This window comes from Eubalaena glacialis, chromosome X, assembly GCF_028564815.1.
Source record: "Eubalaena glacialis isolate mEubGla1 chromosome X, mEubGla1.1.hap2.+ XY, whole genome shotgun sequence".
In the NCBI taxonomy this organism is placed as follows: domain Eukaryota; kingdom Metazoa; phylum Chordata; class Mammalia; order Artiodactyla; family Balaenidae; genus Eubalaena; species Eubalaena glacialis.
Genome location: NC_083736.1, coordinates 126740026 through 126753367, shown reverse-complemented (window position 1 = coordinate 126753367; position 13342 = coordinate 126740026). Strand labels below are relative to the sequence as shown.

General features: G+C 53.2%; 1 protein-coding gene across 2 annotated transcripts; it reads left to right on the top strand.

Moving 5' to 3' along the window:
- The first annotated feature begins 11621 nt into the window (after positions 1 to 11621).
- SOX3 (SRY-box transcription factor 3) lies at positions 11622 to 12968 on the top strand. Of its 2 annotated transcripts, XM_061178607.1 has the most exons (3): positions 11847 to 11913; positions 11980 to 12640; positions 12725 to 12968. In XM_061178607.1, the coding sequence occupies exons 1-3, from the start codon at positions 11847 to 11849 to the stop codon at positions 12966 to 12968; spliced, it is 972 nt and encodes a 323-aa protein (XP_061034590.1). The 2 variants fall into 2 exon arrangements, with proteins under 2 accessions (XP_061034589.1, XP_061034590.1); XM_061178606.1 differs by having other exon boundaries at positions 11622 to 12968.
- The last annotated feature ends 374 nt before the right edge of the window (positions 12969 to 13342 follow it).

The following is a 13342-nucleotide window of genomic DNA, read 5'->3' as shown; positions in this document are numbered from 1 at the left end:
AAGCTCCTGGAAGATGTGGAGCAGGTAACTAGCGATGGATGATTGCTCTAGGTCACCTTTCGTCGATCCCTCTACTCTTCCAACCTGTCTTAGTGAGCTTGGGCTGCCATAACAAAATGCCATAAAAGACTGGGTGACTTAAAAAAACAGATGTTTATTTCTCACAGTTCTGGAGGCTGGGAAGTCCGAGATCAGGGAGCCAGCATGGCCCGGTTCTGCCGAGAGCTGGCTTCCTGATTGCAGACTGCCCACTTCTCGTATCTGTGCTCTGCAGAAAGAGAGTGAGCTAGCTCTTTGGCCTCTTCTTATAAAGGCACTTAATCCCATCCCCATGAGGGCTCCATCCTCAAGACCTAATCACCTCCCAAAGGCCCCACCTCCAAATACCATCACATTGGGATTAGGCTTCAACATAGGAATCTGAGAGGGATACAAACATTCAGTCTGGAACACAACTCCAGAGGCCTTCCTCCAGCCCCAGCCCACAGCAGACTGGGATGCCTTCTCTTGTGGATAAAGATCTGGAATCTAGCTTCCTTGGCTTGGTTCTGCTTCTACAAGGGTTTGCTTGCTGCCATCTAAGAGAACCGCCATTTCTGAAGATAATCAAGGACCACTTCAGTTTACTTACTATTAAAAACAGCATCACATGGGAACTTTCAGAATCTTCAAAATCTTGCAAGGGAAAGGGCCCTTAGAAAGCATCTAGTCCAAAGCCCTCATTCCTCACATGGGGAAAATGAGATCCAGAGAGAGGAAGTTCTTTGTCTAAAATCACACAATAAGGGAATGAGGCCCTCCTAGGGCAGTGTGATGGAAAGAACCCATCATTTCAAGATAGATCAAATCTCAAAGTTCTGTCACTGTGTAACCTAACTTTAGACAGGTTGCTAGGATTAAACAAATACCATAACATCTGTAAAGGTCACATACAGTTATCAACCTGTAGCAGCTTTCAATAAATGGTCACTATCATTATAACTTTCTGGAACCTTTGGCAAACCCACCTTTGAGTGTGTATGACATAAACCGAGAGATTAACTTGAACACTGGGAAAAGTGGGAGGTCACTGCTGGTGAATTGGATACTGTGTCATCGGACTGCTTTGCTATGGCTTTGCTATGAAAGGCCTACCTGGCAGGGCTGATGAACAAAATATGGAATTCTTTCAACTCCTAAGAATGAAGGGAAATAGGCATCACCGTGAGAGATTAGTGTGCATTGTCTGAGAAGCTCACACTAGCATATTGGTTTACTTATTTAATCCTGAATCTGACTCAGTATCAATTTTAATGTTTCTAATTAGTGTAGTTTGAGAACAGGTGACGTCTCTCTCCAGCCCTCCTCTGGGGGAACAACCTAGGGAAGGTAGGGTCCCTCCCCATTCTTCCTCTGCCATTTGTCACTGTTCATTAAGACATCTGGTCATCATTAGGGGCTCTACTTAAATATAGGAAGAAATAATGATTTGCTTCTTAATATGATCTAGTATCAACAGCACTTTAGGCTCTGCATTTAATGAAAAAAAATACTCTTATTGACAAAGTGCAAGCAAACTAGAGTTTGGTGGAAAGATAACTGGACAAGGAGTCAGCAGGGGTCCTTTCCATGCCTGATTTTGCCAACAGTATGCTCCACCATTTTGAACAAGACACTTAATCCTTCTAAGCCTATTTCCTGATCTGTTAAAATATAAGTAAGTTTGTCCCTATCTGTGCTACATAGCTCACAAGGTTGCTGTGATGATGATGATGATAACCTAACATTTACTGAGTCCTCTATGTACCAGGCACTGAGTTCAGTACTTTATTTACATAACCTCGTTTATTTTCCACAATCATCTTAAGGGGTAAGTATCATCAATTCCCATTTTTATAGATGAAACTGAAGCTCAGAGAAGTTAGGTAATTTCTAGAAAGGGCCAGGGGCAGGATTCAAACCAGGTCTGAGCTCCTAACCTTTCCTCTGTGCTGCCTTTTTATCCATCAGAGCCCTACCTAGTCTTTCAGCAAGAGTTTTAACTAGGAGTCAATCAAGGTTTCATGCCAGATCTCTTTCTTCAAATGCAATGGCACAGACTAACCACAGAATTACTCTTAATCTGAAGTCTCTCCAATTTGTTTATTTTAAAAATGGTTTTTGTAATTCTCTAAGTCTTTTTAAAAGCCACTGTGAGGAATGATAAGACTCTAATCTCTGCAGGTGATTAGAACTACTTTTCTTTCCTTGGCTTGGTCAATTGTGCCTATTTCTGAGACCTCAGAGAAAACATAAAAGCTATGAAATCTGAACAAGACTCCTCTCCTACTTCCACACGACTCCTGATGCAATCTGTAGAAAGAATATCCTTTCTATTGAGCTCTAAAAGAAAAAAATTAAAACTTACATTTTAGACAAAAATAAAGGATTTAAGACCCATATAACACTAATTGCATATTTTTAACAGCAGGCATGTCTCTATTATTAAGGATACTTTGTTATCTCAAAATTAAACACAAGAGGCCCCTCTGTCACAAACCAAAACTCCCATCATGTCAGTGAGTGCTCTCTAGAGAGCCCTGACGGAAACAATCTCAAGTGATAGAGCCGAATGTGGGAGATGGCGATGCAGAATTGGAACCATGGAGTAATTGGTTCATTTTTTTTCTTTCATTCAAAGAGGACTTCCTCAAGGACTATGATTCATTCCAGAAACATCTGTGCATACCCACGTAAGGGGTAAGAAAAGTGCCACGGTCCCCTCTCCCCCACACTAGAGGAATTTTCAATCCCATTTCAGGGGAATAAGAAAGCGCAGTTGAAAAACAAGATAACTCTTAATTGAGCGTGCTCTGTGCTAAACAGAATGCCAGGTGCTTCAGCTGTATTATCTCACTGAATCTCCATCCTAACCCACTGAAGAAGGCCTGACTACCCACCTCTTTCAGATGAGAAAATTGAAGTTCAGGGAGAATAATAAACTTGCCCACTATAGTTAATAATACTGTATTGCATATTTGAAAGTTGCTAAGAGAGTAGATCTTAAAAGTCTCCATCACGAGAAAAAAAAATTGTACCTATGTATGGTGATGGATGTTAACTAGACTTACTGTGGTGATCATTTTGCAATGTATACACATATCAATAAATCATGTTGTACACTGAAACTAATATAATGTTATATGTCAATTATCCCTCAAAAAAAAACTTGCCCAAAACACACAGGTACTGTAAACATCCAGCCTCCACTTCATGTCAACATCCTGAGAAACATTTCTTTCTATGTATTCCCCTTCTGAATAGATTGTCCCCTTCCAAAGCTGCTAAAGTTAAAGCGTCAGGCCTCTCCGCTGGCAGTTTTGGTACTCCCCCAAATTTCAGCTCAACTGCCCACAACATCACACACCTGAATCCTCCTTCCAAAATGAAAGCCAAGTGCTGTAATACATAGACTCGGACCCATCAAAATAATCATGCAGCTCTCAGTCTGCACAACTTTCAGTTAACGATCTGTGACCACACGTTGCTGACCTCGGCTATGAAACCTTGTCTTGGGAAGATGGTGATTTCCGCCCAGCTCCTGCGGAACTCTTTCTGAAAACAGGCACCATCACATGCAATAGACAAGAGAAACAGTCTCACACTTGCATACTGGTAAGACAGCATCCTCTTCTGTAGGAACCCAAGGGTAGGGAGAATCAAGGGACTTGACTGCCAAGAAAGAGTCCCTTCTTCAGGCTGCCAAGGAAATCGGACGTGGCAACTTTGTGCTCCTTGGCAAAATGCTTTTGGTAACTCTATTCTGACATCCATTTGAACAAAGCAGCAAAGAAGTAAATGCTCAAAAGCCAAAAGCAAACATATTAATTTACTCGATACCAAAAATATGGTAGGAAACCATCAAATGGAAGCATCATCAACGAGGAATGCATGCCGAAAACAGGCGCATAAGAACCATTTTGGTAACCATTTTTTTGTAGTTGCTCTTTGGAAATACTTTGAATAACCATCCTAGTGGCTTTACTCTTGTCCATTCCTTCCTTCTAAGTTGGCAGACTATCTCTAGGTTGTTTAAAGGATAAAGGGAATGACACCCCTCATGGACAAGTCCATGGTTGTGTTCTTTTATTTAAATGATTTTATAGTTATGTAAAAATATTTCTTTATTTTATAGTGAACAAATCAATCCTCTTCAATTGAATTTTTTTTAATGATTTTAAGTCCTTTTATTAACACAAAACGAATCAGTAAGTTCCCAGACCAACCCTATAGGATTGCACTATTATTTAGTTCTTCTCCAGAGAATTTACGTAGTGATTCATAAAGATCAGATCGATAAATAAGTATTCTACTTTCAAGGGAAGCAAAGCCTTCCCAACCCATGACTCTATTTTGATGTTTCTAGAACATGCGTCTAAAGGCTTATTAAAACTCTCCGGTATTATTACCGAATATTTTTCTCATATTATTGGTTTATGTATGTCGAAGGTTTTATTTTGTAGCACACCCTACAAAACGGGATTTTTTTTCTTCTTGCAGGCTAGATAATTTCACCCAAATGGTAAAGACTTAGTAATTTTTTTAAATGAAATTATATCTAATGACACGAAACCGATGGGGTTAGCAAATTTCAAAATGCATATTTTAAAAACACAAAGATGTGTAAACCAAATTATGGTCTAAAGGGCACAGAAAAATTATCTGGAGATGGATTTAGCTCTATGAACAATTAGAAACAATACTGAAAGCTGCTCATTTATGTCCCTCCCCTGTCATCACCTTGTCTGGGTCTTTCAATAATGGACTAAGAAATATAGGAAAAAAAAAAAAACAAAGCAGGGTTTTCAATATGGTTTTTCTTTGGGGAACAATAAAAACATTAAACTTTATGCATTTAAGTGTCTGTGCACCGAATGGTAGCCCTTTCATGGGAGTCCAGCTTGGGTTTTGTCTGGGTGGGGAAGGGGGGAGGGAGTCTGTGAATACCCTCAGAGTCATTTAAAATATATAGTATTAGCTAATTGATGAGAGGACTAAAAACAATAGTAAGTAGGCAGCCTGGCTGCGTGCCAGGAGCAAGGCTTTATGGTGAAATCGAGTTTACATTAGAGGCCTGTTTTTCCCCTTTCCTTATATGAAATGAACAGCTGTAATTGAAAAGCAAGGAGCTCTATGGTTTATAGAAATAGGTGTTGTGAAGAGCCTTGGCCGTCTAATTTTCTTCCTATTGCAGGGCAGGCTTCCATTGTCTGTTTTTTAGAGCTAATTTCTTTTCTGATCAAAAGGCCCACGTCGTTGAAAAGGTAGTAATGACTATTCATTTGGCTGAAGCCTCCATTCTCCAGACTGCAAGCTTTATTTAGAAATGGCTATTTCTTTCTAAAAGGAAAAGCTCATTTATGTCCTCTATAATGTCAATTAAAGTAGAATATATTTTAATTATTTATCCTGAGGAGAAACCTTTTAGGAACTTAATTTAGTATGCCTATGCTATGCAGACACTACAATATGTGAATGTGGAATGATATCTAGGCACATGGGTTTTATTTTATTTTACCACTAATGAATAGTTTATTTGCCACTAATTAACAAGTTAAATCGGCACAATTAGTGTCGGATTTCTTTAATAATATAACTCATAAAGGGATAGCCATTGGAACTAGAAAATAAGGTTGGTTGTTGGCTTTGTAAAGAAACCATTCCACAAAAGGGGCCGTTTTTTTCCCATTAGTAAGGGTTATTGGGACGTTCTGCCCGTTGCTTTTTCAAATGCGAGCCGGGCTGGGCTGGGCTGGGCTGGGCTGGGCTGGGGGAGGAAAGATGTTCACAAACAAGGGGAGACGGTGCTAATTACACAAACATAACATTAGCCGAGCCTCCGGGTCGTAACCCGGCGACGCTTTCCGGAGAAATGGAATCGGGGTGACGGCAACCTAGGCGCCCAAACGCCAGCGCGGCCGGGCCTCGCAACACACCTCGCCCTGTCGCACTCTCTGGCCGCCGGCCCGCGCGCAAACGGGGCGGCCCGAGGCTCGGCGGCCTCCATACCTGGCAGGCGGCGGAACGCTCGCCGTTCCCGGGCCGCGCGTCCTCCGCCCGGCTCTCCGTCGCGAGCAGCGGCCCCGGAGCCTCGCTCGTCCGCCACTCGGACGGCGGAGCCGGGCCTCCCGCCACGCGGGCGCTTCTGCGTCTCGGCAGCTCGGGCCGCGCGGCTCGGCGCGGCGGCGGAAAAGCGCGCGCGCAGAGGAACGAGCGTGGCCCCCGGCGGCCAGGGTGCGCCGCGGTCCCCAGCCCTCCCGGGGCTCTCCCGGGCCGCCGCCGCTCTCGGCTGCGGGAGCGAAAGAGCGGGTCTCCTCTCGCGCCGGGCGCACAACGTAGCCCATAGTAGGTGTGCGACCCAGGTTTAGTGACATGAAAAGAAATGACGGCCGACAAGACAGGCGAAGGGAACACAGAAATTCCGCGCATCGAATTCCACGGCTCTCCACTCTCTTGAAAGAAAATAAAAAAGAGAAAAAGAAAAAGAGAAAAGGCGTGGGGGTGGGGTGGGGGGGGAAACAGCTGAATGCTGCCTTGAAATTTAAAATTTTCTGCAGGGCGCTCTCCGCAGCCCCCAGCCCGTCATCCTGCGCCCCCTACGGCTGGGGCCGATGGGCTTGCCCGGTCACACTGGAGGTGCCTGAAGGTCCAGCGACATTACAGGCACCCTTCCCCGGGAAGCACTGCCGGCCCAATGGACCCGGGCCCCCCGGTCTGAATAAGCGTGTGGAACTGCGGGTACTTGGAATAACTCAAGCAGCGTTACGCACTGATAACGATTTTTAGATTGTTTTCCCTGGCCTGGCCTCTGGCAGGCCACCTCGCCGCCGTAGAGGGCCGTGCCTTTGCAGCCACAGAAGGAAGTGGGAAAAGGCGACAGGCCCAGCGGGAGGGCAGGCCTGGCCTTAGGGTGCCGGGAGGCTGCTCCGCAGGGGGGCGGGTTCAGCAGCTCGGAGGGCTGAGCGCGTGCGGAGAGCTGTGGGCTGGGGGGGGGTGTGGAGATGGGGGGTGGAGAGGTGAAGAGGTCGATGGCAGTGATCCGGAAGACGCTATGCAAGTGGGACCCAGTTCCCGGGCAGAGCCTTCCTTCGGGGAGGTGGCGGTATTCGTGTTGTGTTTGGCAGTGTTCGGGTTGTGAGGTCGGCGAGAGGGCACTGAAGGCAAAGATTGTCAAATTCCTCGTAGTCGGTCCGCACCTAGGGCAAAGAGAGCTGGCATTCGTATCGTCATACCCTGCGGGTGAAAGGACTCGCCAGGTGTGAGCCAAGGGGATTCCCAGTATCTACCAAGTACAGCTCAGCTAACCAAGGGAATCGAATTCGGAAACTCTTTTGCAAAAGCACACCCTCCCTCCTAAAAAGGGCTACACCAAAGTGCAACAAAATATATTGTACCGCCCACGGGAGACTTTTTGATACCTCGAGTGTCGTGGCGCCATGCACTTCGGGAGCTCCTTGTAACCTTTCCTTGCAGAACATTAACTAGTTATTGTTTGCAAAGTGCACCGCCAACCTAGGGAGCTTCAGCTCCTTCCCAGACCTGCAAGAACGAGTGTTTCATTTGCGAGGGGCTGGGGTGGGTTGGGGGAGGAGGGTCAAACCGAGAGCTAGAGCTCGAGGTTCTGTGCTGGCTCTTCCACCCCCAGTGGAGTGCTGGTGACCTTTCTGACCTTTTACAGGAGATGATTTTACAATAGACCCAAGCCTCCGATTTCTTGATCAAGGCCCTCAATCTGTGGCCTAAATACACCCTCTTGGCCAGGAGCCAGAGTAAATAGTTTTCCTCGTTGTTCTCAAGGAAGAAATAGGAAAAACTGTCTCTAGATAAGCAAACTTTTTTTTTTCCCTGCTGAAAAGCAAAGCGTTTCTGAGGGTCGCCAGGATAAGTTCTTCGCACTTCCTCAAAGCCAGACCCCTCGCTGGGCTCGGCTGCACTTGAAAAAAAGCGAACACTCGACTCTATTGTCAGGCCTCGGCCCCCGGAGCGGACACTGATACACACCTATCCCATCCCACCCCGCACGCAAAGGGCGCCTCTTCTAAGAGGCGGGGGTCCTAATCGAGCCGCAGACTCAGAAAAAGGGCCCCCTTGAGCAGTTGCTGAGCAGGGATCCACGCGGGCACCCCAGCGCGAGTACTGGGACAGCACCCCCGCTGCTCGGCTCTCTACCAGTAGCTCTAAGGCACAACTGCTAAAAGTTTACTTTGCAGCTATGAGGCTCCTGGGACACCGGATTTCTGCCAAGGCTCGAGACCGGATGAAGGCAGAGTGGAAGCGCCCTAGGCGCCCGGAGCCAGCCGGGCCACCCACGCTAGAGCCTGGGTCCCCCGAGTTTAGCCGTAACCGGCCCTCTAAGGCGAGCCCCACTTCTGCCCCGCAGCGAAGCCAGCTGCCTCTCCTTGGAGGGTTGGGGCGACCTCGAAGCCCCGCAGGGAGGGAAGGGGCGCCTCTGGGTGAAGTTTCCAACCGAAGCCAACAAACGGCGCTGTTGCCGCGCCCTGGGTCCTGGAAGCCCCAGGCCCAGCCCCAGTCCGAGGGAGCCGGAGCTCTCTTGGGAGGGCGGGGAGAAGGGGGAGGGGGTGCTTGGCCGGGTTCCCAGCCCGCCGTCCGGGGCTCTGTATGCCGCCCACGGGCTCCCGGAGGCCCCAAGGGCGAGAAAGCTGCCCAACACGCTCTCTTCTCCGGCAGAAGGTGGAAAGGACTGGTTCTGAACCCCACTGTGTCCCTCTGCTTTCCTCACTGGGTGCAGGGTGCGTGTCGGAGACACCGGTTCGGGCTCCGCTGGCAGTCTTGCCTCCCCGCAGGCCCCGCCTGAACCGAAGACCCTCGGGCCATAGTACCTGCCGCGACACTTCTCCCGACCCCCAGCGAACGTCGCGCCGCTCGGCTGCTGCCTGCGCCGGTACTGCTAGTCGGCTAAGAGAACGGGTTTCCTTCCAGCCTTGCCCCCAGTTCCCCACGCCCATAATGGTAACCTCGCTTGATTATTGAAATGGTACTTAGGGCTGAGAACGTTTCCTCGGAAATGTTTCGAAGATAATTCGGTGTGACTCTTACTTGGGGCTGTGCAGACCACCCGAGCTAACGGGCACAGAGAGCGGTTTAATCACGGCCTCCAAGGGAAGCCAGGAGTGTGGGAGAGGGTGTCTGATCCTAGCAAGACTGCCGTAAATCTGGCAGAAGGACGTGATGTGAAAATGAGCTTACCTAAACCGCGGGGTACGTGTGATCAAGTGACAAACAGCTGGGAGCAGTGACTAAGTTCCCCGATAATCTGCTGCCGGGAGGAGCGCAGGCCCGGCACCGCATCCCTTGCCTAGGGAAATACGAAGCCCAGGCGCTGTCACCACAACGGCTTACTTGGGTCCTAAAACTTGGAAAGAATCCTGACATCTGTCAGGCTACTGGACGCCAGGCCGCGCGTCGGTTGGGTAGTTTCCTAAAACGCGCTTCACTTAGCAACAGCCTCAGAGGCCCAGAGAACCCGAGAGGGCATCTGGAGAAGGCGGCAGGAGGGCAGGGCTACTGCACATTGACTTCTTTGGGAGAAGGTGGGTTTGCCTAGGAAATTTTGACTGTGTCAGCCAGTTTGGCAAGAAAACAGGTGCAGGTGGGGATTGGCGAATCATTCCGTTTTCTGAGACTTGCCTTCCAGTCCGTGTCAGCTGAAGTATACATACCCGTGCCCGCGTGCAGACACACACACACACACGACTCATACACATAACCATCCCAGATAGTTTACTTTAAAACCCTAAATCCGTACACCCATTCAAATGATCACAGCCCTTGACCATATACGTTTGTTTCCCCCCCCCGTCCAGATGAGCAAGAGAACGTAGACCAGGCGGAATCCAAACTTAAGGGGCGGGTTTCGAGACCCCAAACTTCCAGGAGGCATTGCTGCTGGAAGCCGGGATTCTGGTGCCAGCGGTCCGCCGGCCCCAGGGCGGGCTGGCCTTCTCCGCGTCCTCCAAGCCACAACGGCTTACTTTAAAATTTGTGCAAGAAAGGGGGAAATTCCTGGCGTGCAGGCTTCCCAGGATCGCCGGGTCTTACATTAGCACTAAGGGGCTAAAAACCTAGGTTTGGGTTTTTTTTCACACTTAGGATTTACGCCTTTCTTTTGGTTCCCCACCTTTCCACGAGGCTCGGGGGTTGGTGGGCCACACCGTGCGAACACCTTATTTCAGTCTCTGCCACCTCTACCCGTCTGGCTTCTCCTTCCCACCCGTCGCCCCCCGAGGCTCCGGGAGTTTCAAACGCTGTGCCACTCGCCTGGGCTGGCGGCGGCGGCAGTCGGGGTTCCCTTTCCCCGCAGCCCGGGTTCCCGCGCCGCTAGTCTGGCAGACAACCCGACAGGCGGGCGATGTCGCGCTCTGAGTCTCGCGTCTCGAGGCTCCGGTCAGGAAGGCTGTAAAACAAAAAAGGAGAAGGACGGAATCCGTTAGCAGAGCCTGCTCCCCGGGGAGGCCGCGCGGCTGCGCGGCGAGAGCAGCGCTCAGTGGTCCTGGCAGGTGCGCGGCCAGTGGAGGGGGCCCTGCGGTTCGCCCGGAGGACGGCCTCGGCTCCTCTCCGGCCACCGTCCCCCCCCCTCCAAGAAACTTTTCTTTCACTTGGAGAGGCTCTGTGTTGCCATGAAAACGGATTTTCCAAGGGGCCCGACCCTCCCCCTCAGGGGCATCGGACTGGAAAAACCGAAATGGCCAGAGAGCAGAGACAAAAAGGGGCCGCTAAGCGGGGGCCCGGAGAAGAGAGCCGAAGCCGGTTCACCCCCTCCGCCCCCCACACACTCCTCGTCGCACCACCGCAGGGGAGCGCCTCCGCCCGGCCGGGGCAGCGGGCGTCTGGCTGCTCGCCCTCCCGCAAACCACCGGGAGCCTCGCAGCCCCCGTGCGCTCCGCGGTCCCAAAGCCTGTCTCCCGAGCCCGGGTCCCTGACCCCCGCTCTGTACTGGGCGCGCTGGCCCGGGGCGTCCCAGCGGAGGGTCCAGCTGGACAGGGGACGATTCCCGGGAGGGCTTCTCGGAGCCGCAGCCCGGGGTACCTCCGCTGCGCCCTGAGTCCCCAAGCCCGCCTGGGTAGCTGGCTATGCCCAGTGTCCCTAACGCTGGCAGCAGAAGCGGTCAGAGGACCTCCGCGCAGACAGCGGGACGCTTTGCAGGGTGGACCCGGGACCGGACGCCTCTCGGCACTGACAGGGCTGCAAAGTTGTTTTCTGAACCCCGTGGGCGCCCCCTGCCCCTCCCCCCCAAACCTGCTCGCGCGCCCCTCCCCCCTCTGTCACCTCCTCGAGTTTCGTTCTTTCAAACTTTTTGAGACCCTAATTGGTGGTCTCTGAGCGGCTCCCCGGGACTCCCGCCTCCTGAATAACTCTCATCACGTCACCGGGCCCAAGAGGGGCGTGGGGGTGAACGAAAGGACTCCCCGAACTTTTTTTTTCCGGCGGGGCCGAACGGCGGCTCCGTGATGATTGGCCAGGGCGCACCACTACGAGCCTGTCAATCACCGGGCCTCCCGGGAGCGAGGGGCGGACCGAGCCCCAACCCCGGGGGATCCGAGCAGGTATATAAGAGGCCCGGCGAGCACCCGGCCAGACTGCGAATGCGACCAGCCCGAGACAACGCATCAGGTGCGAGTAGCCTGCGGGTTCCCGCTGATTCGGCGCGGAGCACTTCGGCAAGCCTGCCCTTCCTGCCCGACCCGCTGGCCCACCGGCCCCCAAGCGCCCCTCCGACGGAGTCCTCAGGCCTTTTCACCGTGGCCGCTCCAGCCCCGGGAGCGCCTTCTCCTCCCGCCACCCTGGCGCACCTTCTTCCCGCCCCGGCCATGTACAGCCTGCTGGAGACTGAACTCAAGAACCCCGTGGGGCCACCCACCCCAGCTGCAGGCGCGGGCGGCCCCGCAGCCCCGGGCGGCGCAGGCAAGAGTAGCGCGAACGCAGCCGGCGGCGCGAACGCAGGCGGCGGCAGCGGCGGTGGCGCGAGCGGCGGCGGCGGCGGCGGCGGCGGGGGCAGTGACCAGGACCGGGTGAAGCGGCCCATGAACGCCTTCATGGTTTGGTCCCGCGGGCAGCGGCGCAAGATGGCCCTGGAGAACCCCAAGATGCACAACTCCGAGATCAGCAAGCGCTTGGGCGCCGACTGGAAACTGCTGACCGACGCCGAGAAGCGGCCGTTCATCGACGAGGCCAAGCGGCTGCGCGCCGTGCACATGAAAGAATACCCGGACTACAAGTACCGGCCGCGCCGCAAAACCAAGACGCTGCTCAAGAAGGACAAGTACTCCCTGCCCGGCGGCCTGTTGCCCCCCGGAGCCGCGGCCGCCGCCGCCGCCGCTGCCGCCGCCGCCGCCGCTAGCAGCCCGGTGGGCGTGGGCCAGCGCCTGGACACGTACACACACGTGAACGGCTGGGCCAACGGCGCGTACTCGCTGGTGCAGGAGCAGCTGGGCTACGCGCAGCCCGCGACCATGAGCAGCCCGCCGCCGCCGCCCGCGCTGCCGCAGATGCACCGCTACGACATGGCCGGTCTGCAGTACAGCCCCATGATGCCGCCCGGCGCCCAGAGCTACATGAACGCCGCCGCCGCGGCCGCCGCTGCCTCGGGCTACGGGGGCATGGCGCCCTCCGCCGCCGCCGCCGCCGCCGCCTACGGGCAGCAGCCGGCCACCGCCGCCGCCGCCGCCGCGGCCGCCGCCGCCATGAGCCTGGGCCCCATGGGCACGGTGGTGAAGACCGAGCCCAGCTCGCCGCCGCCCGCCATCGCGTCGCACTCGCAGCGCGCGTGCCTCGGCGACCTGCGCGACATGATCAGCATGTACCTGCCGCCCGGTGGGGACGCGGCTGACGCCGCCTCGCCGCTGCCGGGCGGCCGCCTGCACAGCGTGCACCAGCACTACCAGGGCGCCGGGACTGCCGTCAACGGAACGGTGCCGCTGACCCACATCTGAGCACCGGCCTGCGCTCGCCGCTCCTCCGCCCCACCCCGCCCTGCACCCCCGAGTTGGGACGCCTTGTTGTTTAGCTTTGCTTGCCTGGGACTGTTGCCTTGTACCGATGATGGGGAGGACAGAAAGTTTTGCTATAGCTGTCGGGTTTTGTACAAAAGCAAAAAGGAGTCCGGAGCGGCGGAAATGGGACTTTCTCGAGCTCGCCTGCCCCTCTCCGCTGCCCCTCCCTCCCCTTTTGTAGGCTGGGAATCGCTGTGTTGTTTGCAAAGAAAAAGCAGCCCCCCCCCCTCCTCCTCCTCCTGGGTTCCTGGGTTTTTTTGTTGCGTTTGAAAATGTTGTTTCGTTAGTTTGCTGTTAGCCGAGGAGTGAGTGGA

Coding starts and splice junctions, on each gene's coding strand:
- SOX3 (XM_061178606.1), top strand. CDS start 11,622: ATGCGACCAGCCCGAGACAACGCATCAGGTGCGAGTAGCCTGCGGGTT.